Below are 27091 nucleotides of genomic sequence, written 5' to 3' on the forward strand. Positions count from 1 at the left end.
CATTTCTTTTGGCTCTGATAAGGATTATCTATTTTTGTAAGTCAAGTCAAATCACAAAATAGATTACAACTAACCCTGCAAGAGAAACATAGCATTTTTCCTATTTTTTAAATACAAACATACACACATCCACTGTCTCCCCACATCTTCTAATCAGATTGCCTCCACACAGTCTCACACAGACACACAATCCCCCTTTACCAGAGCTTTATATGTCATTGAAACTGACATCTGTGTGCAAACACTGTGTGGCCTGAAACGTTACACTGCCAAACGCAGGGGTGAGCTCATTTCCACGGTAATGCACAGAGTCAGATGACTGGGGTATGCCAGGCTAAATCTAAAGCTCAGACACAATTCTTTGTTCTTGCATTTATTCACTGCAGCTGTTAGTCTGGCTTTAAGGCTATAGGACGTAATTGAGCAGCATAATGTTGGACAAGCTGGGGGCCAGAAAAGAATGTAGCACTGACAAACTTTCTGTTGTTCTGTACATTAAAAAAAATACAGTGGCAGTATCAGATATTAATTCCAGAGCTTTTTAATACAGTACAATGACAGGATATTTGATATATTTACTTCATACTATAAATTACTACAAAAGAATACCTACAAGGTACACTTACTTCTTAAACTTACCTTTAATAAGCATCACAATAAACTGAAAATTGCAGTACTTGTAATAATTTACTGCATTTTATTGAATCGACTCTTAAAGTCACCATGAAATGGAAGTGTTATAGTCTTTTCTTTCCTATTGTTACATATATCCAAGTGAAATGGCTTCTTGAACAAGAAAAAAAAAAGTTTGAGAAGCAGTTTCAAAGCACTTCCAATTCATGCTGACTTTAACTGATCATTGGGTAGTTTATAATAAGCAAAAAGTATATTTATTCTGCAGTCAAAGATATTCAACACAAATTTCAGATGAGGTAACATTGCATGTCTAACATTATCCATATGCTATTTTATGTTGCAGGCTACTCTTTAAAAGATTTTTGGCTTGGCAGGAGAGGCAATGTCACATTATTTATCTTCTCAACAAGCATGCATGCACAACAAATAGCAATATAATGTTTTAATAGGCTATTTCTTTTGGAGATGTTTTCAGGGCTCATCGCTAAGGATTTTTTCTACTGGCCCGGTTGGGCCAGTGGTTCAAATTTTTACTTGCCCCACCAAAATTTTCAATGGCCCCACAACAAAAAAATAATAAAAGTAAAAGACAAGAAAATGGGCCTATAAATCATTGTCTTTGTTACATTTAACCTCAATAAATAGGGTTATGACACCAAAAGCTACTAGATTAACTTAAATATTGTTAGACAAATAAACATTTGTAATAAATAAAATATTAACAAATAATCAAATTACGAGTAATAGCACACATAAATACAACAGAACAAACAATTAAATAAATATTGTTTTTCAAGTTTTTCATGTAGGTTTAAACAGGAGATTTTCAGGTACAGAAATTGTAATCTAATGTATAACTATATAACTATAGAATAGATTAAGATTATCAGTCAAGAGCAGTTACAGATGCATAAAAATGTTTTTAATGTTGAAAATATAAAACGTTAAATACTGTTATTTGAAATTATAAAAAAAAAAGGAAGACACTTTAAAGGTGAAATTAAACCCGCCAGTAGGTGGCAGCGAATCACTGTTAATGAGCGAATCAGATTCAACTGACTCATTCAAGCGGCTGATTCATTCACGAAGTGTTGCTCAGAGACGCAAAACAATTCTGTGGACTCTGGAACTATTTTCGTTGGCGAAATAGACTCGATATTAAAAAGTCACTTGATATTAAGTTCTTGTTCATTAAACTGTACGCTGAATGAAATCAATATCACATTTGTAATCATGCTAATATTTGGAGAAAAACGGCGCTCTTTGTGTAATATTGGTTAACTATTTTAAATTATATAAATATGAAATATGTACTGGGGTATTTTTGCCCCTTATCTTGAATTCTGGGGGCATTATAAAGGCATTTTAGTAGAGTCGACTAAATCATGCAGTGTGCACTCTAAAAATGCATGCGCACTAGTCTAACCTACTAGACTACGTCACGTAGTGTATGCGTGCACTCTGGTGTGTTTTTGTTTGCTTTTTGTAAAGGGAGGGACATACTCGATACTCGATTTCAGATCGTTAAATCAACAATTACGATATCATAGAAGATATATAACGCACACCCAACAGCACTGGCCCGATTAGGCAAGTGACCGTTCAGTCTACTGTCCCGAGCATCGTTCACACTGGCCCCGGGCCATCAGGCAGTCCTTATTGTCGAGCCCTGTTTTTATTTGAATGTATCTCACAAAAATGTGACTACTTTGTCAAAAGGACAGCTTTTAGCTTAGCTTTACTTATTCTCCAAAATAGGCTGTGTCCGAAAGCTTAGGCAGCTGACTTGTTGCTTTGCCGCTTTATTAGGCAATGACATCGCAGGCAGTTTTTGCTCACAAAGGCACCTCAAGAAACTGATTTAGGTTAGACTTCATAGGCGGTGTATCGGTTTAATGATCTACAACAAAATAAAGCAAGCTTCGGTGATAACTAAGAGAATATTCAATTACTTCAATACTAGTTTCTCTCAAGAAATAACATCAAAAGTGGAAAAAGTTACTCAACAACTGCAAACTTTCAGATTCCAATTTTTTTTTGTTTTTAGTCACGCATGTTTGTGCAGTATCAGGCAGCGAAGGATACAAAAATTAATCAGTTGAAGGTTATCTTGACAGGAAGTGAAGCTAACACTGGATTTGGATATACCTTGATCCCGTCTTTGAATGAATCCTCTGAAGGCAGCATTTTTCAGCTTTCGGACACAGACATAGTATCCTATATGTGGTTTTGCTATCCATTTTTTGAGTAGCAACATTTTTCAGACATTTCATGACCTTAAAAAAGTTCCAACATCCCAGCAATGACAGAAAAATTCACTTACATTCAGAAGAGTCCTGCTCCACCCAATCAACTTCTATTGAGATGAACAGAAATTATAACAGGTAGCCTTCTCCAGATAATTCCTCCAGATAAACCTGGGAAAAAATGCAAGGTGATTGGAACCAGTATTCTCTTAAAACAATTTAGTGGCATTTCTGAAAATTAAACATCAGCTAAACAGAACATTTTGCATTGATCCCAATAAGACAGTCTAAGCAAGACTTCTTCAGGAGGTCACCTGAGGATGCTATAGACTGTGATCCAGACAACAGATGAGAGACTGTAACCTTTATCACTAGTCTTTATGATTCATTCATGAATAGAACCATTAAGCCATACAAACACAGGATCAGGAAACGATAAGAGAGGTATCCGGATTTTAAGGTGTGGAGCTGTGATGGTTTGTTCAGATAAAGTCTCCCTTGTGAATTTACTGTACACAGTTGACTAGAGATGGATGATGCACAGGTTTAACTGCTCTTCCCGACCCCTTAATTTTACTATTGTACATTTATCTACATATAATTGACTGCTGAGCTCAAGTCTCTGACCTCTGGCACCTTCACTAGGAAGTGCTCAGACTGCTTCCTTTACAGCCTTCAGCACTTCCACATATTCAATTTCAAACATTCAAGTCGAAATTTATGTATTAATGTTTATTGAAACAGGATGTTTGGGTAAGGCACATGGAAGCTCCTTTTTTTAGGTAACCAATAGGCTTTAGTTTATTTGTATTTTCATTTCCAACCTGAGGCAATTGGTATTAGGGGGAGGGACGTTCTCATTCTGAATAGTATTTGATTGGACAAAGGTTTACTCAGTTGTACTTTATATATCACAACTGCAACTTTGTTTCTTTTAACTGGAACTCACAGCGACTTTACATTTTGAAAAATGCGACTTGTTTCACTTAACTGCAACTTCACAGTATATCCTACAAAGGGACTTTTATATCTCGCAAATGCAACTTTGTTTTTAGTAATACTGACTTCATATCTCACGATTGGGACAATCACAATTGTGACTTTGTTTCTCGTAATTGACCCTTCGCTGAGAGTTTGACTGACAGGCGATCTAACCAATCACATCAACGCCAAACCCACCGTTTTGTCCAACAAAGCAGTCAGGGGAGAACAAAACCTGCCCAATTGCTCCTCAAAACTAGCCCAATCGCATTTCAAGGGGGTCCCACGGTATAAATCAAGTTCCGAGGGGTAAAATTTGCATTTTTGGAGGGGCTCCCCTAGTAAAATTTGCATTCCAGGGACTAAACATCACGTTATTTTGGGTCGATTCAACCCGCGGACATGAAAAACCACATGCGGCAACAGTGTACAAGTGTAAAACCGCAGACTTGCCAACACTGCTGCATGAGAACACGACGTCATGTGTGGCATGAGAGCGGCATGGCTTGTCAGACGTAGTAACAGTAACAAAAGGGGGCGGGTCTTTGCAAACGGTCAATTGCGACTTTACAGCTTATGTGCCTTTTTGTGACTTTAAATTTCACAAATACAACTTTGTATCTTATAAATGTGAATTTAATCTCACAATTGTGACAATATATCACAATTAAGAGGTTGTTTCACGTCAAATTTGCAACTGCAGTTCTCATAAAGTGACTTTACATCTCACATCTTTGACTATGTATCACAATTGCAACTTTGTTTTTCATAACTGTGACTCTGTGGACTTTCAGACTGAAGGCAGAAGGTCTGGACTCTATCGCAGCTTTCATTGGCCAAGGTCAGCCCAAAGAGGACTTTTGACTGACATGTAACGCAACCAATCACAGTTCGTTTTGTTCAGCGTCATGTTTAAAGGTGTGAAATATAAAGTCGATGTCCCTACAAAAACTTACTATATAGTAGAGAAGTAGCTATTTGATTTCGGACGCAGCTTCAGGTTTTCATGAGATGGCACATTCGCCATTTCCTTACATGGAGCTACAATTTTGAGCTATCTTAAGGAAAACACCAGTGACAAGTAGAAATGATCAGTGTGCCAATTATCACGATGCCACAGCTTGCTAACATTTATTCGCATCTGAATGCATGAGAAAAATATTTGCATTTCATGTCATAACATAACTCAAGAACAGCATCAGAAAAACGCCATTCCTATGTCAGCCTTCCTGTACAGATATTCATTTACTGAAACCAAAAGAGGAGCAGATACTCAGACCAACCCATCAAGAGCCCACAGGGTATATATGCCACACCATACAAAACCTGTCTCCATGGTAACAAGAGCCGAGGAGCCCGCCACAGCATTTACAGCAACCCTCAAGTATATATTTCCTCTAGAGTTCAGGAGAAAGCGGGTGACCACCCCTATAATTCAATGAAGTAGCATACGACACATCATTTGTTGAAGAGCTCCTTTTAACGTTTTGCCTTCGGCCTCTTAAATCTAGCTCAAACATGCTGTAAGCCCATGGAGGCATTTTTATCTGTGGAGGAGATGCTTTTACGGGCACTCATGCGTTTTTTTGGCACCACACATGAATTTTCTGAGCCACTGGACCGCACACACATCATTTTATGAGTATGAATTCAACCGTCCCAACTGAAGGCTGCGATTACAATACCCTGCACATTTCTGAGAAACACCAGAACAAAAAAGTACACTAAGCTGAATTTCAAACGCTTCCCTGGAATTAGGGAACTCAGAGGACTGAGGGCCCGTGAGCGCGCGCACGCCTGTCAGATAGTTGTGTTTGTGCATGTTTAGTGAAAATAACGGCCAGTTATTGAGAAAAACACAACATTTGGGGTCGTAGTGGATGTTTATGGATGTTCCTCATTGGAAAAAGATGAATATTCATCATAGCCACAAAAAGGTCTTCTGTGATTTCATAAACATGACATTATTGGATCACCTCAGGGACAATGGGGTTGTTGATGGCCATTTATATTTAACCAGGGAAGTCAATAATACATCAATGTAAACTTTCACGCTCAAATTCTAGGAAAGCATTCAAAGTCTCATAACATGGCCGTAACACCTGGGAGACAAAGCAGAAAACAAAGGGAGAGGGAGCGGATGAGCGCGTAAACAGCAGAGAAACTTACACGCGCAAATGTTTACGAATGATGGCACACACAAACACTTTCTGATTAATAAGTGAGAGATTAGGAAATGACCTATGTCATATTACAGACACCTGCTCTGTAAATATTGATTACGCTTTGAGCAAACAGCACTTGAATAAAAACAGCAAGTGACAGATGGAAAGAAAAACAACGCAGACCAGATCTTGTAGAGTTTTAGATTGTTGCATTTCAAACATTGTTACATCAAATGCTATATTTTATATAAAATGTTTTTAAACTTTAATATTGTCTAGCCCTATGGCCTAATTATTAGGTATGCAGTTTTTATGGCCTCTTATTACCCGACTAACGTTACATGATTTAGTAGTTTTGTAAATTAATTTGTCGCACTACAAAAATATATGTGGAACTGAATAAAAATGGGTTTTAAAAATATGAAAAAGAAATGGTAGCAATTAATGTTATGCTATGTAACGTTAGGCTAGCTGTGCATTAGCCTAAGTAAGTTAAGGGATAATCCAAGGCTACCTGTGCATTTAACGATTTTAATGCACGACATGGAGGCATTAAAATCGTGTAATGTACAACTAGCCGTGGATTATCCCGCTTATATGGTTATTTGCCAGCACTGACAACTTAAAGCTGTTATTATATAATATCTGGCCGGAAATGGTAAAAATGGCGGTTATTCTCGTCAGTTATGGCTTGTTAGAGCCATGGCTTGTTCTTCCTGCTTTGAATCAGACAGAGATAAAGTAGTGTGTAAGGTAACATTTACTTGAATAAATTAATTAATTATAGCATTTATTTGAATTCATTATCGGTCGAGAGAGAGATGTGTGTGAATTACCTTTGTCTGTTCAGTGTTTCTCTATTAACAACGAAGCTCTGAGTTTAACTACTTCAAAACCAGCGATGTTATATCTTCGTTGCTAAGAAATATAATATAGCGATTAAGTAACAAAGCTATTTTATTAAAGTCGCGGGGCAGTTGATAAGTTTCTGTGCTCCAGAATGTTCTGCGTATATCTGATCTCCGTCGACGCAAGTACAGCGCGAGTGACCTATGTGTGTGTGCTTCAATGAAAGCAGTGCATTAAAGGCATAGTTCACCCAAAAATGAAAATGATCTCATAATTTACTCACCCTCAAGCCATTCATAGGTGTATATGACTTTCTTCTTTCAGACGAACACAATCGGAGATATATTTAATATTCTTGTTCTCCAAAGATTTATAATGATAGCGAACAGGGGTGGGGCCTGTTTTGAAGCCAAAAATAAATGCATCCATCCACCATAACTAATCCATAAGGCTCCAGGGGGTTAAAGGGTTAGTTCACCCAAAAATGAAAAATAATGTCATTAATTACTCTCCCTCATGTCGTAAAAAAAAACATGCACAGACAAATCCAAATTAAACCCTGCGGCTCGTGACGACACATTGATGTCCTAAGAAATGAAACGATCGGTTTGTGCGAGAAACTCAACAGTATTTATATCATTTTTTATCTATAAAACACCACTATGTCCAACTACCCTCCACATCCAGTTAGTAAGGTCTGATCACGCTCTGATTTTTGACCTCACTAACCGGATGCTGAAAGCAGTTGGACATAGTGGTGTATTAGAGGTAAAAAATAATATAAATACTGTTTGGTTTCTCGCACAAACCAATCGTTTCGTGTCTTAGGACATCAATGTGTTATCACGAGCCGCAGAGTTTAATTTGGATTTGTCTGTGCATGTTTTTTTTACTCTTATAGACGAAGTTCCCATTGACATGCATGGTTTTTTTACTCTTATAGATGGTGTTACCGTTTCAATGCATTATACGACTGACAGACCACAATGGTTGGAGTTAAAAATCATCATTTGTGATCTACTGAAGAAACAAAGTCACATACATCTTGGATGCCCTGGAGGTAAGCAGATAAACATAAAATTTTGGGGTGAACTATCCCTTTAAATCCGATGGCTCAGTGAGGCCTGCATAGCCATCAATGACATTTCCTCTCTCAAGATCCATAAAGGTACTAAAAACATATTTAAAACAGTTCATGTGAGTACAGTGGTTCAATATTATAAAGCGATAAGAATATTTTTTGTGCACCAAAAAAAAAAAAAAAATGAAGCAGTGTTTTGAAATCGGCCATCACTAGATATTGTTAAAAAGTCATTATTTTGTTTTTTTGGCGCACAAAAATATTCTCATCGCTTTATAATATTAAGGTAGAACCACTGTACTCACATTAAATATGTTTTTAATACCTTTATGGATCTTGAAAGAGGAAGTACCATTGCTGCCTATGCAGGCCTTGCTGAGCCATCGGATTTAATCAAAAATATCTTAATTTGTGTTCCGAAGATTAACAAAGGTCTTATGAGTGTGGAATGACATGAGGGTGAGTAATTAATGACAGAATTTTAATTTTTGGGTGAACTAACCCTTAAATAAAGGCCTTCTGAAGTGAGGCGATGGGTTTTTATAAGAAAAAATATCCATATTTGAAACTTTATAATCTCAAATAACTAGCTTTCACCAGACGACCGCACGCATACTGCGCAAGCCAACTTGCACTAAATGAGTAACCCTTCATGCGATGTATAACGCAATATGTAGGAGTAGCGTAAGCTTAGATTAAACAAATAGGGCTGGGCAACAAACTGAAGTTCCTCTTCTCTTATATTGAAATCCTCTGACATTTCCTCTTTAAATTTCTCATTTTAGACATCCAATTCGTGACCGGTGTTTTGTTTTGCTCTATCCTCTGCACTTCCGCATTTGTCATTGACCAGGGTCAAAGTTCATTGTTCCACCGCAAATCGATGCGTACAGCTACCTGCCGGAAGCTGTTATTTTACTTTATAAAGTTTTAAATATGGATATTTTTCTTAAAAAAAACCCATCGTTTCATTTCAGAAGGCCTTCTTCTGAAAGAAGATAGTCATATGCACCTAAGATGGCTTGATGCTGAGTAAATCATGGGATAATTTTCATTATTGTGTGAACCATCACTTGAATGTAGAACGCTGATTAAACTGTCTTGGTACCACCTGTGCATTACACTGTATAATATAAATTATAGATTAGAAAAATAGATTTAAAATTATATATATATATATATATATATATATATATATATATATATATATATATATATATATATATATATATATATATATCTTGAGAGGTATATATTATATATATACAAAAAGTCAACATAAACTACAATCTTTTATGCATTATGCATTTATTATTTCTACATCCAGTTTACATATATTTATTTATATTGAACCTTTTTAAAGGTTATTTCAGTTGTTCCTTTTATCATAATATATATTGTTAAATTGTTGGAGATGAATCAATGTTTAACTTATGAAAGTGTTTATCTGTTGCAATTGCATAAAGAACCAAAACAAAAAAACAGACATTCCCCTTCTTAAAAAAAAACACCAAAACATTCACCCCCACTTCCATGTGGGTGTTTAAAGTGTTATTACTGGGTGGAAGCAGTGGGCAGAGCAACCTGTTTCTGAATGAGAAACGAGAAGTACGTCATATGTACCAGCAAGCAGCTGGTAAATAGTTTGTACTAAAGATTGCATAAAGTTGCATAAACTCATCTCACCTCATCAAGGACAGATGTTATCTGGGACAGGAAACACTGTTTACCAAAACATTATAAAACAGTGTTTTTCTCATGAATAAATGTATGAAATTATTGTACAACTGCCGCAAAATGTTGACTTCTAGGTTGCCAGCAAAGCAAGACAATATTTGCATCCAAAAATACAATTCAAAAATTTCTGTACCATTTTGGAAGCATATTTTTAAAAGATGATAACTTTAATATTAATAGGCATACATATAAAAACAGTATGACATGATCAATTTCATAATTTTTGTAGAGACTGTCATATTAGATGTATGATGGATTTTCAGTGTATTCCTTAGCAAAATATAAATGTCACGCAAGGACACTGTCTCTCTATCTTCCTTTAGTGTCCACAGCTCAAGAGCAGTATGGTGAAGTCCAGGAAACAGGATTCATGATGTTACACAAACACCTGTTGGAGGACAGATGGCGGGATGTCTGCGGCCTGCAGGCTGTGGAGCAGCCGCCGCACTGTGGCTTCTCTTCCGTTCCTCTGCGTCCACATCACCAGCCCCGCGAGCACCTGACTCTGAACCGCGAGGGGGTTGTCCGCACAGCATCGGTACAGATCCGCAGAGGACAGGCCCAGGTCCAGCAGCACAGATTTCCACTCCGAACCCAGACGAGCAGCCAGTTGGTTCAGATGCAGCATGGTTGGAACAGTCGGAAGGATGTGGTCAGGTACACCACACTGAACTGAAAACAAAGAAACAACCTATGATTTTCGAAATACAGTAAGTCACACACTGGCACATCTCACTGCGTACATTACTGACATAATAACAGCACAAAAACAAATAATGTAAGGAAAATGTGCATTTGTTTGCATTTAGAAACGGTTTCTATTTTTTTGTAAGTGACTGATTTTCGTGAAGTTTGGTTCTGTTAATGGTTCTTTGACCTCTTGCCCTTTTTGGTTGCATGCAACAACTAACACAAGGCAATGACCAGTGTAATCCAATTCACAAACAAATGAACTGATTCTTTTTAAAGATTCAGTGAAAAAGACTGACAAATTAGTCTCAAACTTACTGTATGTTTGAGACTTAAGTGTAATTACTGACCTTTTGCTCATATGGCATGTTAAAGATCTGAAAAATAATTTTTAAAAATTAAAAAAAAAAAAAACATATTAAAATATTAAATATATTCAAATATTCAATTATAAAGTATAATTAATAAATATAAAATGTATTATTTGTTCATTTTTTTTATATGAAATTATATATATTATACAGTTTAACATTTCTTATACTTTTATATATATTTCTTATATATTTTAAACATTTTTTACAATAATTATTATTAATATTAATATGGCATTATTACGGACGAGGATTAGGGCCAAGCAATAATAAAAAAATAAAACCTAAAGTTGTTAAAGTTGTTAAATTTTGAGAAAAAAGTCGAGATAAAATGTTGAGAATAAAGTCACTAAATTACGAGAAAAAAGTCGTTAAATTACGAGAACCAATTCATTAAATTTCAAGAAAAAAGTTGAGATAAAATGTTGAGAAAAAACTACAATTAAATTACGAATTTGTTCTCATAATTTAACGACTTTTTTCTCATAATTTAATGAGTTTATTCTCAACATTTTATCTCGACTTTTCTCAAAATTGAACGACTTTTTTCCTCATAATTTAACGAATTTGTTCTTATAATTTAACGACTTTATTCTCAACATTTTATCTCGACTTTTTTTCTCGAAATTTAACGAGTTTTTTCTCGTAATTTAACGAGTTTAATCTCAACATTTTATCTTGACTTCTAACGAGATTTTTCTCGTAATTTAATGAGTTTATTCTCAACATTTTATCTCGACTTTTTTCTCGAAATTTAACAAATTTGTTCTTATAATTTAACGACTTTATTCTCAACATTTTATCTCGACTTTTTTCTCGAAATTTAACGAGTTTTTTCTCGTAATTTAACGAGTTAATTCTCAACATTTTATCTCGACTTTTTTCTCAAAATTTAACAAATTTGTTCTTATAATTTAATGGCTTTATTCTCAACATTTTATCTCGACTTTTTTCTCGAAATTTAACGAGTTTTTTCTCGTAATTTAACGAGTTTATTCTCAACATTTTCTCGACTTTTAACAAGTTTTTTCTTGTAATTTAACGAGTTTATTCTCAACATTTTATCTCGACTTTTTTCTCGAAATTTAACGAGTTTTTTCTCGTAATTTAACGAGTTTATTCTCAACATTTTATCGCAACTTTTTTCTCAAAATTTAACAACTTTAATCTCAAGATGGTTTTATTTTTTTATTATTGCTTGGCCCTAATCCTCTTCCGTACATTATAATTTAAAAATATCAATAATATATTAATATATTATTATATTAACTTTTTTCTTAGTTAAAACCAGTTACTTTTTGCATGTTTAATTCTCACCTCAGGGTGAGAAAACAGAAAATTTATATAATGAGAGCATATTTATTCAAATAACTCACACTGGAATTGTACCATAACCCTGAGTGGAACAGCTTATACTTCTGAATAAAACATGATATTGACAATAATCCAGCAGTGGTAAGTCTCAAAATCTATATGAAGCATCATTAAGCCAAAGCCGATTAATTTACATACAAGACATAAAAAGCATAGAAATATTGAAAGACAAGGACTAGGAAAACATGTTTAACCCATCAAAATCAATTTTAAGGTGGCAACATCAACATCCAATCTTTTCTTTCCATCCCTGCGCAATAAGGACACATTGTTTTTGTGCGAAGAGAATAGAGATGTGTTGTATTTGAACATTGGGGATGAATGGAGCAAAGGTCGGTTTGAGAGTTTGTTTTGAGTGTTCCCAAATTCTTCACAAAATCAAGGACGCCCATTGATTTCTGCCGTCAAATGACAGGAGTGGCCGCACCATGAGAATAACAACTCTCTATATCTAGGACAGGACATCCACATCTTTAGTATCTTCTGAGTGGAATCTAACACTTATACGATGGGCATTTCATCATTTTCTTCTATAATTTGTGTTTGCTTTGTTTGTCTCTCAGAATAATTTAAGGATCTAGATTGTTCAGAAAACATTATTTTTGCAATTCCTCTTTGTGACACTAACAGGAGCAAAAATGGTAAACTTCAGCTTTAAATTGAGGAGAAAACATTCACTGCAGGGCATATATCCAAGTGCAGTAATTCTGTCATGGATTTGGACACTTTGCGGTAGTTCTTCACGGTTTTAAAGCTTCTAGACCCCAGAGACAAAGAAGATTAGTGTGTTGAGGTGCCCCGACAATCAGCGATAAACACCACAAAGAGGATTTCATGCAGAGAGTGCTGGTTTAGCAAACGGGGGGTGAGCTGGGAAAGATCCATAAAATGTCTGTGGCAATACTTTATCTGATTAATGGCACATGGGGGTGGAGGTATAGAAAAGAAGGAAAAAATGAGGCCGCCAGACAAGAAGAAAGTGTAGAAAAGACATTGGGAGTTAACGTATAAATAGGCAGACAAAAGATATCAATATCATATTTTTTTTATTAAAATATAAATGTTTTACAATATTTTAAGATATTAACATTCATTTTTATTTAAATATATTCAAAATGTTTTAAAATTTTTTTTTTATATAATTACATTCATTTTTAATTGAATATATTCTAAAATATAATAAAAATAATACAAAAATTAAGTGCACCTTGTATATGTATGAGTAGTAAATTTATAATGATACTGATTTTACTTTCACAAAACATGCTTCATTTTGACAGTAATCACAGAAAATAATAATAACAGTTCGGTAAGTGAATCGGATGTTGATTTATAATCTACTAAGACAGATCTAATTGGTTAATTCAGAGAAGGATTTTTTTAATGGTTTCATTAAAAGACTTGAAAGATCTGTTTGTTCCTGAATCGTGGTCACATTTTGTTTATGTGTGCAGATTTGCCACGGTATACAATATGCTATTCACAGGCATATTTATCACCCTTGTTTATTTTATTCTGCTGGCAAAAACGTATGATAATATAGTGAGTTATCAAGAAAAAAAGTAGCATTTGAGTGGCCATGCATGGGACTAACAACATGGCAGTGCAAATGGATGTGGAAAAACTTAATGCATTTTTATTTTGCTTTATTTTGAGCGTCAGCCTCTGCAACTCACACTAAACATGATTTTAAAAGTGCAAAACAGTAAAAGTAATAAGTCACTCATATTTGCATGGAAAATGTATAGCACAAAATTAAAGCTGATTAAAACAAAGAAGAAGAAAGAACAATGGTAAACTAAACAGGTCATTTTTTTTCATTAAAATTAATAAATAATATCAATATCAAATGATTCAATTATTGTGAAAGAAAGAAAGAAAGAAAGAAAGAAAGAAAGAAAGAAAGAAAGAAAGAAAGAAAGAAAGAAAGAAAGAAAGAAAGAAAGAAAGAAAGAAAGAAAGAAAGAAAGAAAGAAAGGCTGCTCTGCAAAGAACATTGCCTGGGTTTTGGCGAAATGCTTAACTTTTCTGAGAATTGCTTCTTTTTTATAGGATGAAGCATTCCAGCTTCAATTTCCAAGCGTACATGTGGACGCTTAACTCCCGGCTGCTGGAGGGTATAGACTCTACACTTTATTGCCTTGATCTGAGGGGACAGTTACAGTATCTTTAGGCTGAAGAGAGCTTATGGAGACACACGTAGCTCTGATGTACAGTATATATAGCCTATCCATCAAGCTTTTGTTTTAAAAAGTGTCAGTGAGTGCGTGTTTAACAGCTGCGAGTGTTTACAAAATTAATCAAACATCCCTGTGAGAGAATGCTGTCAATTTAAAGGATTAGGAATCTTTTTTTTTTTTTTTTTTTTTTTTTAATGCATAAAAAACAGACTAGAGCTAGTATAAATGTGTGTGTGTGTGAGTGTGTTTGTTTGAATTTCCTAAAACAGGTCTCTCTCTCCCTCTCTCTCTAGGAAAAGTAAATTCGTTAATTTTGGGCAGTGTGATAGTAAACCGCCCACACATGGTGTCTAGGGAACAGCAAGCTGTGCCTTATCTCTGGAAAATTCCACGAAATCTCACAAAAAAGCCCTGCTTTTCAACAAGCTTGACGTCAAAGGACAAAATTTGTTTATCTTGAGTTAAAAAGAGAGCTTATAAATCTGTACAATTTACAATTTAAACTATTTATTAGTTTATATTGTCATATATTTTTAACATCTAACCTAACATAAACCTGCAGGATACCATCACAATGTGACAGTAATGTTCCTGTTTCCTCTTGAAGAGAGATGGGGACAGTAGAGGAGGGTTCACTGAGGACATATAGGCCACGTTTATTTTTATTTATTTTTTATATTGATGGTATTGATGCCGAATTCCGATATTTTGACTATATCAGGGTTTTTTTTTGTTTGTTTTTGAAGACCAGCTTACATCTTTTAAAGGATTAGTTCACTTTCAAATAAACTTTTCCTGATAATTTACTCACCCCCATGTCATCCAAGATGTTCATGTCTTTCTTTATTCATTCGAAAAGAAATAAAGGTTTTTGATGAAAACATTCCAGGATTATTCTCCTTATAGTGGACTTTAATGAACTCCAAACGGTTGAAGGTCAAAATTACAGTTTCAGTGCAGTTTCAAACGGCTTTAAATGTGCCTTAGAATCAAAATTTGAATTTATCTTGGCATAGTTGAATAACAAGAGTTCAGTACATGGAAAAGACATACAGTGAGTCTCAAACTCCATTGCTTCCTCCTTCTTATATAAATCTCATTTGTTTAAAAGACTTCCGGAAAACATGCGGATCTCAACATAACACCGACTGTTATGTAACAGTCGGGATCATTAATATGTATGACCCCAATATTTGCATATATGCCAGCCCATGTTCAAGGCATTACACAAGGAAAGGCAGTATTAACGTCTGGATCTGTGCACAGACAAGGTAAGCCAGCAAGAACAACAGCGAAAAGTGGCAGATGGAGAGATAATAACTGACATGATCCATGATAGCATGATATTTTTAGTGATATTTGTAAATTGTCTTTCTAAATGTTTCGTTAGCATGTTGCTAATGTACTGTTAAATGTGGTTAAAGTTACCATCGTTTCTTACTGTATTCACGGAGACAAGAGCCGTCGCTATTTTTATTTTTAAACACTTGCAGTCTATATAATTCATAAACACAACTTCATTCTTTATAAATCTCTCCAACAGTGTGTAATGTTAGCTTTAGCCACGGAGCATAGCCTCAAACTCATACAGAATCAAACGTAAACATCCAAATAAATACTATACTCACATGATCCGACGCATACATGCAGCATGCATGACGAACATCTTGTAAAGATCCATTTGAGAGTTATATTAGCTGTGTGAACTTTGTAAATGCGCTGTAATATAGTCGAGAGCTCCTGTGGCAGGGAGCAGGCGAATTAAAGGGGCGGCGCGCTGCCAAAATCACTGAAGATTTTGGCAGTTTTTTAACTGCCAAAATAGGCAGTTAAAAAAATTAATTAAAAAAATCTATGGGGTATTTTGAGCTGAAACTTCACAGACACATTCAGGGGATACCTTAGACTTATAGTACATTTTGTGAAAAAGCATTCTTGGGCACCTTTAAATGATACCAGACGAGGAATAAGAGGAATTTTTATTCTTCAGAAAGCTTACGCCATATGTCCTACGACCAGTGTTGGGGAGTAGTTAACTACATGTAGCGGCGCTACTAGTTTAACTACATTTTTCAGTAGCTTGTATGTAGTTAAGCTACTTTTCAGCTACTTTTTCCAGTAGTTAACTACATTTTCCAGCAAGTAGCGGTGTAGCGGGACCAAAAGCTACAAGCTACATTCCATTTTGCGTTCTGACGAGCCTAATTCATTCATAAAGCAGCACAGCGTCTTCAGATCACGAACTAAAACCGTGTATTAGCGCCATTTATTGTTATATAACGCATTTTGCGGCTTTATCAGTTCAGTTCAACAGCAGTTCATTGAGAAGAGATCGCCTGATGATTATGTAAAGGACAGGAGTGGGTTCACACTGCACAAATCGATTAGTAAAGGTTACGCTTAATCTATAAACATAATTAAATCACTGTCTGTGTTGAAGACTTCAAGCACATACAGGTGAATGATAGCCTTTTTAAATTGATTGTTCTGCTTTATTGCAGTCTATATCAAATGTATGCGAACTATTTTATTACAGTGGTGACCCGCCATAGTCTAATCTGTCCCGCCAAACTAGTTTTATAATGAACATAAGATCACTAAGTGGAGTTTTGATTCATTGCATTGGCGAAGCATTCGTCAATTGAACAGAAAAAAACAACATAGCTTAGTGCGTTGAACTAATAAAATCGGTTGCTCGGGTATAAGAATGTTCACGCGAGAAGCGCATGATTCACGTAGTGAGACATTTAAGATGTTAAATCATTTTACAAATAATTGGAATAGAATTTAAAAAATATTGATACAAAAATTCTAATATTTTTCTAGACTGCATTTTCATTGCTTATTATTTTTATTATTGCATATTTTTGTCCTGTGTTATGGTTATGGTAGCAATTTTGAGCATGAATCCTGCATTTCTATGTAGAAAGAGTGCAATTTGTTGTCGGTTATCTCATAGGATGAAAAACAAAACATAATACATTCAGAATTATATTATATATATAAAGTGTGCAAAGAGAGTCAGTGTGAGATATAGGAGTATTGACATTTGAGTATATACATTTAAGTATTTTATCTTTTGATATAGTTTACAAAATAAAACAGTATGCTTTGAAATCATAATTGTAGTGCATTGCTTTGTTTTAAACCCCAAACATCTTACTTAAACATTCTTCATTAACAGTTATCCAGTTATTTGTAATAAGCAATGTCATTAAAAAAAAAAAAAAGAAAAAAAAAAAAAAAAAGAAGTTTCAATGTAGCTAGCTACTTTTTGATAGTAACTTGTAGTGTAGCTAACTACTTTTTCAAAAGGGTAGCTTGGCTGTAGTTTAACTACTTTAATTTATGAGTAGCTTGTAGATTGTCAAACTACAGTTTCAGAGTAGCTTCCCCAACACTGCCTACGACTTCCCTATTCAACTTACGGAACGCCAGTTTTGTTTTTTGGAAGTTGAATAGGGAAGGTGTAGGACATACGGCGTAAGCTTTTTGAAGAATACGGAAAGCGGAAGCACGTGCAAGGTGATCATTTGTGTTTATAAAGCATATACAGTTGTATTTTTTTTTTTTAAATGACCGATCGTTCCGCTAGTTAAGACCCTTATTCCTCGTCTGGTATCGTTTAAAGCCCTTTGAAGCTGCACTGAAACTGTAATTTTGACCTTCAACCGTCTGGAGGCCATTGAAGTCCACTATAAGGAGAATAATCCTGGAATGTTTTCATCAAAAACCTTAATTTCTTTTCGACTGAAGAAAGAAAGACATGAACATCTTGAATGACATGATGGGGGTGAGTAAATTATCAGGAAAATTTTATTTGAAAGTTAACTAATACTTTAAGAGTGACCCATATCCGATATCTGCATTCCGTTACTTATGATCACAATTCTGCTTCTCAAGGAAGGAATTACAGTTAGATAACTGGATGTGCTCTGTGCAGACTAAAAGATAAGATTACACCTCTTTCCGATAGAAATTTCCAGTCTAAAATATGTGGCCTATGTGTACACTCAAAGAAAAATTAATACTTAAAGCGGAACTCGGTAAGATTTGCGAAGCTCCACCTACAGGTTCCTTCAGTGAATCACACTGTCGTAAATACTCCAAGCGCAGCTCTGGACTAAAGCGCTCACCAGCGCAGTAGTTTTGCAAATACAGTACAAGAAAGAGGAGGTGGGTAATTTGCAAATACAGTACACTCGATGGAGGTGGGTAATTTTCGAAATTGTCTTTTAAAAGTCATAATATATACATTGTTTTTGAATTACCGTAAAGCATTTTGTCACTCTCGCGTGAACATGAACATGAGGCGTCGATGCAGCTCAACTTGCAAGTGCTGTATTCTGGCGTTGACGTGCCAGAGGGGGTTTGTGCACGACTCAAACACACCACTACAAGTCAATTAACCATCGTAAGGACTTAGAAAACTATATATGAAGGTAAAAAAAGTTACTTAGTTCTGCTTTAAGTTAAAATGTGGAATGGATACTAAATACCAAACAACTATCAGACCAGAGCTAAATGTATTTCACTTTTTTTTTTTTTTCATTTTTGACAAAATAAAAATGCTGCAGAAAATAAAATGTATAATATTTTTTGGTGGGGTCAGTGAAAAGACTGGAAGGGTTACAAATCTGAAGTGACTGGGCCAGCACAAAAGTACATTGTGGTTGGTTATTCTTCAGATGACTGACACAATCAGTTGAAGTTATTAATCCAGCTCCATATAAATAAAGACAGGCTCAAAGTCTCTCTGTAAAAGATTTGCTCTTCAACTCAAGACAGATGGTTTCATGTTATGAAGTGGCTGAAAATGTTTTAACGGCGGACCATAAATCTAAGAACTATTAATTGTCCCTAATAGACCCCATCTGTAAGCCTTGGCTTTGGGTATATGAACAGTGAGATAAAGTGTCGCTCTTGTGTGGCTAAACTGGCTGTGTAAATCTGAGTATAGAGGCCAGCTGGAATGGCCTAGCACTGCAGCCAGCTTCCACATTCTGACAGGAAGACTCTCCACAAGCCAATGTTCCTGGAAATCAGACTGTATTAGAGATGGGTGGAGGGAGCGGAGGAGGAGAATCGATGTGATGTTCCAACAAAAACAAGTGAACAGCATTGTGCTGGCTTGTTTCAAAAGCAAATTATTAAAAGTGCCTTTCTCCATCCGTCCACCCGTGGACATCGGGGGCAGGTCGCACGAGGAGAAGAGTCCGGTTTAGTCGACACTAATGCGACAGTTACTAGGAATACAACAGTGGTATCTTGCATGCTATTATTGATTAACTTGCATAAATGCTTTCACCATTAACAGACTTCAAAAGTTTTCGGTTAAGCATGCGTTCCTAATATTATGACCCGTTCATAAAATCTAAGTCTGCACGGTTTTCATCTCCTCCTCATGATCAAGGTCTCATACAAGCCAGTTTGGACAGGAAAACGTACACAATGACTCTATAACTATGAACAATGAATTACACTAACAAGCCGTCACCGAGAATTCTGAATATGCTAACTTAAAAGGGACCTATTATGCCCCTTTTGACAAGATGTAATATAAGTCTCTGGTGTCCCCAGAATGTATCTGTGAAGTTTCAAGTCAAAACACCCCACAGATCATTTATTATAGTTTGTCAAATTTGCCCCTATTTGGATGTGAGCAAAAACACGTTGTTTTGTGTGTGTCCCTTTAAAGGTGCTAAATAGGATGTTTTGTTTTATATATTTTTGCAATATTACTTGAAACTGTCTTTACTAACTGATAAAAGACTATTTATTAGGTGCACTGAAAGTAATAATATTAATATACATCATCTGTGCACGAGATAGGGCCTTAAAAACATCAGCCAATCATTTGTGTGATCATCGCATAAACGATTGGCCCTCTGGCTTGTCAATCACTGCCATGACGTTCCTTGTAAGAGACGAGCGCGGCTGCGCGCTCCAGTAACTTTCCACACTCCACAGGCGCCGCATGCAATGTGTTTGTCCGGAGACAGGAGTAACAACTGCAGATTATGAGTTACCTGCGGTGAGTCCGACATAATGAATCCAAAAAACACGACACAGCGAATGCTGGTGGTAAACACTCTTGTTCCAATACTCGTGCATGAGTTTTGGGAGGCGTTCCCTTGAAATGAGCTGTGAAGGAGGGGGGTTGTTCTTACGCATGCGCTCATTTCAAAAACTCAGTAACAGTCTTTGGATTCTCAGTCGACGAAAAGATCCTATTTAGCACCATTAAATGCAAATGAGCTGCTGCTCCCGCCAGCTTTCCAGAAGAGGGCGGAGCTTTAACAGCTTGCGCAATGGTTGCTCAATAGAGTACCTCAGGGATGACGTGTTTTTATAGGCAAAACCTGGAAGCGAGTTAGCATTTTAGGATTTCCGGTTCCATCGCCCTGAAGTCTATGGGTTTTTTGAATGGGTTTTTTGCTAAATTGCCTGAAATAAGGTCTGTGGTTAACAAAGCCTCTAAATATTTTCATGTTTTGATCTATGAAATAAAACACACCAGTTATAACCAGTTTGTGATTTTTTAAACCTTTATTGTGTCTTAAAAACGGCGGTTGCTAACAAATTTGCTAAAAGGGACTACTTCCTTTGGCGGGGACTTTAGACGTAATCATGACAAACAGGACATTTGGACAGCATTTCTCATGTAAAAGTGGGTAAGTATTCATACACAGCGCAGATCATAATCAGCGAGCATGTTTTCAAAAAAAGTTGTTTTTTTTTTGTTTTTTTTTTAAGTTTGAGGAAGCTAGGTGGTGGTGACGACGTTGATCCGCAACCATGGTGTGCTGTAGTCCGTTTATAGCCTACTGATACCATTTTATATCTGACAACTTTATTTAGGCTTCAAAAAATGTTGTAAATGTCATAACCCTTTGTTAAACACAGAGCTTATTTTTTGCGATTTTCCAAAAGTCTATGGGAAAAATTAATAGGCTTTCGATCGAGGGAACCTGTGTGCCACTAACTTCCGGGTTGGCCTACAAAAACACGTTATCCCTGAGGTAGTCTCTAACAACAAAGCTGGAGAATCTCACGCAGCCAAAATGACGATTGTCAGTAACGGTGTTCAGCCTTACATTGTTCAAACCGGATTCGGACACTGATTGAGGGACTCAGGAAGAAGTTACAACTTTTAGAATGAAGCTGGACGTTTCTGAATGGTTAGTGGATACGTTTATGTAGTTGCTGTGCAGTTGATTCAACTCATCGACTAGCATGTGCCGTCATGTTAATCTTTTTGTGCAAATCCAGTGTTGAATTGACCCTCGTTCGTGAAGCAGTCCGGCGTAAAATGATGGCATGGCAACAACACTCTTCTACAACAACTCTTCCTCTTCTCTAAAGCAGTACAACATGGCCTCGACCCCTTTTTTTTGCATGTTCCCAGGGACAGGGTTCCCTCTTTTGCAACTCACTTTTAAATTGCTAACTCAAAAGTGAAAGTAAAATGTGCATGGCCGCACAGGCATTCATAACGGTGCAGAGCAGAGTGAGCGTTTTCAAAGTTGAGCTTCCATAGGAATGCACTGAAAATGGTCCGCGCCAGTAGACACAACATTATGAATGCCTGTGTGGCCGTGTGTATTTTAATTTTGCTTTTAAATTAGCGCCAATTCAGTTGCGGCAATTGGCTGCACAACAACTAGAAAAACACAACTCCAAAAAATCTTCCGCCATAATCATGTCAGTCAGCTCCACAGTCTCGTAATGAATGCAATCTGACTCCTGCTTCTGTGCTGCGACTCAATTTCATTGTCCGTTTTGTAACTGAACTAAATTATTTTTATTACTATAAAAAAATCAAAATGGCGGTGGGGAGTGGTGCTACAGTGGGCAAGTGACGTAACCGGTGTTGCCGCTGAACACTGGTAACACCGTCAACACTAGCCGCGTTTCCACTGCCGGGTCAAAGGCGGGCGTGCTAGTGCGTGCCAGGGCCGTTCGCGTTTACACTGTCACTTCCGGGGCTTGATCGTGCCTCTTTGGTGCTTCCTCGGTGCCAAAGGCACGGGTTTTCCGGCCCGCCGAAAACCTTGGTCCAAAGCGGGCCAGCTGGGGCTTGAGGCACAGTTGAGGTGAAAGGCGGAGCTAATCGAAGTCAGTTGATGGTTTACACACTGAAATGGGTTGGGTTGTGTGACGTTTGATCAAGGGAGGTGTGTTTAAGGGCGGTTTTTAGATCAGCGCTGTGAAGCTAGCGGACTGACAGTGGAAACTAGGGCTGACTGATATATCGAATGCTTTTGTCACGCGCATTTCGTCAGTAAAGCCGATTCCTTGATTACCGCTAAATCACCATCACCTGCTTTCAAATGGAGCGTTTTTAATAGACAGAGCCGTAGATCACTGATAAGCTACGCAATATCGCGTTCATTATCGAAGGCGATTCATCTGCGTTATGAACGCGATATTGCGTGGCTTATCAGTGATCTATCGTTCTGTCTATTAAATGCCGCTCCATTTGAAAGCAGGTGATGGCGATTTAGCGGTAATCAGGGAACCGGCTTTACTGACGAAATGCGCGTGACAATCGCATGCGATATATCGCCCAGCCCTAGTGGAAACGCAACTTGATTTTGGCCTCGGTGCCTAAGGTCTGTGGCCATAGGCCCAGCCTGGCACGCTGTTAGCCCTGGCTCGCACTGGCCCAACAGTGGAAAAGCGGCTACTGACTATCTCAGCAAGCTTAAAACCCAGGAACAAGCTTGTTGTAGTCCCTACCAGCCATTTGTTGTAGTCCTTAAAAAGCAATTACTGTAAGAAAATATCGCCCTTTGCATTGAACTTTGAGCATTGTAACTTTGCAGATGTTGTTTACGCTCAAACAGAAACATTATACAGTAACTAAAGTTAAAAAAGTGAAATCATAATCAAGGACCCCTTTAAGCTATAATGGACCTATAAAGTTGTCTAAAGGCCTGCCACAGAACAGTCTGCCTTGTAAACAACTTAAAATTCAGAACCTTACGGCTTCAGGTACGATAATTACCAGAACCCGTAAGTGAAGGCTTAAGCAACAATTTGCATAGTTTTCTTTAAAGCGAGCATCTCATAAATAAACATGCAAATACGCATGACCCGCAGGTGTGCAAATGGACTTGACAAATGAGGATATCATGTCCCCACTTGACTGATCTCCATTCAAAAGTAGGTAATAAGATGATAAGGACTGTGCATGTGTCTCCTTTATTAAAGTGTCCGTGACACTGCAGATTCAGCGCCCGTCATAACGATAGAGGATAAAAGCAAGTTGAATGAAAAACCCATGCCGTTCCCATGCCAACGGAATGACATCATTGCTGTCAAGATCCAAATTCATAGCGACATGAATATTAATAATTTGAGCAGCGGACGAAAATAAAAGCAGAAAAGCAAGAACAAAGCACCACAACTGTTTGTGTCCCTGAACGGCCTCCGACAGTTGAACTAAGAAAAGCTTTAAATTAAAGCGAGTACTTAAGTGTGAAGAATGTTTGCTCAGAGTAGCGCTTGTCCTCGATTTCCTAGAAATTTGCAAGCACACCTCTTTTTTTCCCCGTTTCTTTTATGCTTTCTTCCTAACCCCACCCCATCCCCCAATATATTACCATCTGAACCACAGAAAGTCAATAAAATCTTCAGCTCAGTAACTGGAGACGGGAGAGAGAGGGAGAGCAGCCAACAAACGGCTTTGATTATATTTTTCCTAGAAAGGAGGATGCTCAGCGAGAGTGCTGGGCCGCAGCGCTAGTGCCAGGAATTAATGCAGCTTTCATGGAAAACCAGGGCAGTGCACCAATCCGGCCTGGCCTTGAGAGACTCAAAACACAACTTCAGCTTTTTTTTTCTTTTTTTATACCTCGCTCTCCCTCTGTTTTTCTTTGTACGTCTTGTTTTTTTAGGAGGGAAGGGGTTGGGTTTTTTTTCTGGGGTTTGGTTGACTGTATGACTAAAAATGGGAGATGCGGAGTGTGAATGTGGGGTTGATACTTGGTGTTCTGTTCTCTCGTGGGAAAACAACAGAAAGCACATAATAAGCCATCTTTCAGCAAAACAGCAGCTGAAATATATATAGAGCACAGTGAGAGCTTTTGTTTACCCAAACATCTGTTCAGCTGAAACAAGATGGGTGGATGCAAATAGTGCATTTCACAGACTGTATATATGCATTGGCTTTCGAATCGTATGGACATTTTCTATGCTTTATGCATTTGTTATAGGTTCTTTGCTATAATTAGTAACAGTAACAGAGTGTTTGGTGTTAGGGATTAGAGGAAAGGCAGTTACACCACATGTTATTTAACCCTCTGGTCAGATACGGCAAATGTAACGGCTTGACCTACAGCTTCTCAATTAAAAGATGAATGGGTTCATTATGAGACAGAGAGTGAAATCAGGTGAAACAGGGAGGGAATATGAGGGAACAGAAACATAATAGCTGACAAAAAATGCTTTACATGTAGTGCAACTGGCCAAATGGGCTGAGTGCCTTGAAACAGCTTAGAATAATGTTATAAAATGCATGTTTTTTTTTTACTTTTTTTGAAATAGATTTTTACTATATATTTTATTTGCATTTTCATATTAGTAAAATAATAATACAGTTATAATGCATAATTAAATTACAATCTATAGAATACATATATATATATATATATATATATATATATATATATATATATATATATATATATATATATACTTTTAAATTGTAACATTTTTAGATACAAGTTTAGCATTTGCAGGATGATGATGCATCAATCAATATGTTATTATAGGAAATACATAGAAACATTTGGTAATTTAGTTGATATAGCACAACATGTCAAATAATAAAAGAGGAGCAGTACATTTTTTAAAGTGTGATTAATGTAAAATACTAAATTACTGTATTTAAAATGTTATTTTGACAAATTAATAATTGAATAACAAATGACAGACAAAGCAGAATCTCAGTAAAAAGAGATTCATCTGAGAAGTAAAATTAATCTGATTTATGTACAGGCATATTTACTTAATTGAAGAAATGTCATAATAGAAACACCATGAAATCAAATTGAATGATTTCGCTCAATTAACCTACATTTTAATGAAAGCAAAGATGTCTGAAATGAGACATTGCATTAAATATACATTTAATTCATTGAAATACTGAATAATAACACCATTAATTGTAATAAGAATTAAAAATAATAACACAAGTAACAACATGCCAATTGTACCAATTCCTTTGGGGTCGTCTTACCCCCAGGGGTCTAATTTTATCTTTTTACTTCAAAATAAAAAATATAACTTTTACTCCACAGATCTAAAAACATGAATGTGTCCACAAATCCCTCATTAACAAATAGGCACAAAAAACTACAAAATACAATGTCATAGATCACTATTTTCCAGAGACACAAAATTAGAGCAATTAACCTCAAAAATGTTTCGACTGACTAAATCTCACAAATGTTTATATTTAGATGAAATGATAAAATTAAAAATAGTATGTAATATGTAAGTGAGGATAGTAACTGTGACATATTACACCAAAAAATTCTTCATACAGTGGACTACCAGTAAAACTGATAAAAATTATTCAGACACTTTGACTTGACCATATTTTTTAAGTGTTTTTAAATTTTTTTTTTTTTCTGACACAGTTTAACTCTGAGATCTTGTCATTTTATTACCATTTTTTAAACTATAGTGAATAAACTGTATTAATGAATTAAATGTTCAAGGTGTCTGAATAAATTTTGGTTTGACTGTATACACACAAAAAAAATCTATTCTATTCAATATTATTCATGTATTACAGAATATAGCAGTGCTTTCACACACATGTGAGACATGTCACACGCGCGCTATTAATTTACACTTTATTTAAAAAATAATTTTTTGTCTCTGTGACAGGAAGTTGTTCCGACAGGTTTAGCTCAAATGATACTCATACACACACAGAGGACTCACCTGTGTACGGCGGAGGAGGACACTCGGTGTCTTCCGCACACAGTCGCAGTAATTTGTCTTTGATCCAGGGAAAATCTTTCTCTAATGACTGTGTAAAGTGACGGAAGGCGCTCGAGCCGCGAGTGGGGAGAATATCCAGCAGCTTTAACGTTTTTTTTCTATTAGACGACTCAGACTCAATCTCCTCTAAATGACTCTCCGTTAAAATCTCCTCCTGGTATAAATACTGTATGATCATGTCGTCCACTAAAAGCTCCTCGGCCAAAAAAAGCCGCTGAGATCGGAGCAGTTTTTTGTGTTTTGGGTCCATATTTGAACCCGATGACCGAGTTAAAATACTCTCCACAAAAACTGAAGATATAAGGCTACAGTACAGCAGCCAGGCAAATAGAGACGAATCCTCGTTAACATATCAGTAGTTGTTGCTAAATGCATATAAAGTATATTTGTGTATATATATCACAGCTTTGCGCTGTAGCGTAAAATGTTTTCTGCATTACACATGACTTTTCCGCGAATGTCGCATTTATTTCTACCGGCTGGAAACGAAGTGCAGGAGGAACTAATGTTAGGCGTATTTCTTGTTCCCACATTTGTGTAAACAAATCGGGTAACATAATACAGCTGTTTTCAACCTTTTCAAACAATAGACACAGACTCTGCCAACCAGACCTTCAATATAAATATAGATTTCGAAGGTAATACAACCCTGCTGAAAAATCCAGCTAAAACCAGCCTAAACTGGTTGGCTGGTCTTAGCTGGTTTAAACTGGAAGTAGCTGGTTTTAACTGGTCTCCCAGCCTGGGTTAGCTGGACTTAGCT

At 36.4% G+C, this 27091-nt stretch overlaps 3 protein-coding genes across 6 annotated transcripts in view; 1 reads left to right on the top strand and 2 right to left on the bottom strand.

Annotated features, from left to right (window-relative positions):
• Positions 1-9285: 9285 nt before the first annotated feature.
• On the bottom strand, positions 9286-26911 carry cradd (CASP2 and RIPK1 domain containing adaptor with death domain). Its single transcript, XM_067392015.1, has 2 exons — positions 26269-26911; positions 9286-10367 (listed from the first exon to the last, which is right to left on the bottom strand). The coding sequence occupies exons 1-2, from the start codon at positions 26576-26578 to the stop codon at positions 10072-10074; spliced, it is 606 nt and encodes a 201-aa protein (XP_067248116.1). The 5' UTR covers positions 26579-26911; the 3' UTR covers positions 9286-10071.
• socs2 (suppressor of cytokine signaling 2) overlaps positions 10258-27091 on the bottom strand; it is a 33599-nt gene continuing 16765 nt past the window's right edge. The window contains exon 4 of the transcript XR_010895710.1: positions 10258-10367. The gene's annotated coding sequence lies outside the window, so the exon portion shown is untranslated. The remainder of the gene's footprint in view (positions 10368-27091) is intronic.
• The window catches only part of ncaph2 (non-SMC condensin II complex, subunit H2), a 44235-nt gene continuing 27415 nt past the window's right edge, over positions 10272-27091 (top strand). For all 4 annotated transcript variants that reach the window (XM_067392014.1, XM_067392012.1, XM_067392011.1 and 1 more), the window contains exon 1: positions 10272-10405. The gene's annotated coding sequence lies outside the window, so the exon portion shown is untranslated. The remainder of the gene's footprint in view (positions 10406-27091) is intronic.

Source organism: Chanodichthys erythropterus, chromosome 8 (genome assembly GCF_024489055.1).
Source record: "Chanodichthys erythropterus isolate Z2021 chromosome 8, ASM2448905v1, whole genome shotgun sequence".
NCBI classification, from domain to species: domain Eukaryota; kingdom Metazoa; phylum Chordata; class Actinopteri; order Cypriniformes; family Xenocyprididae; genus Chanodichthys; species Chanodichthys erythropterus.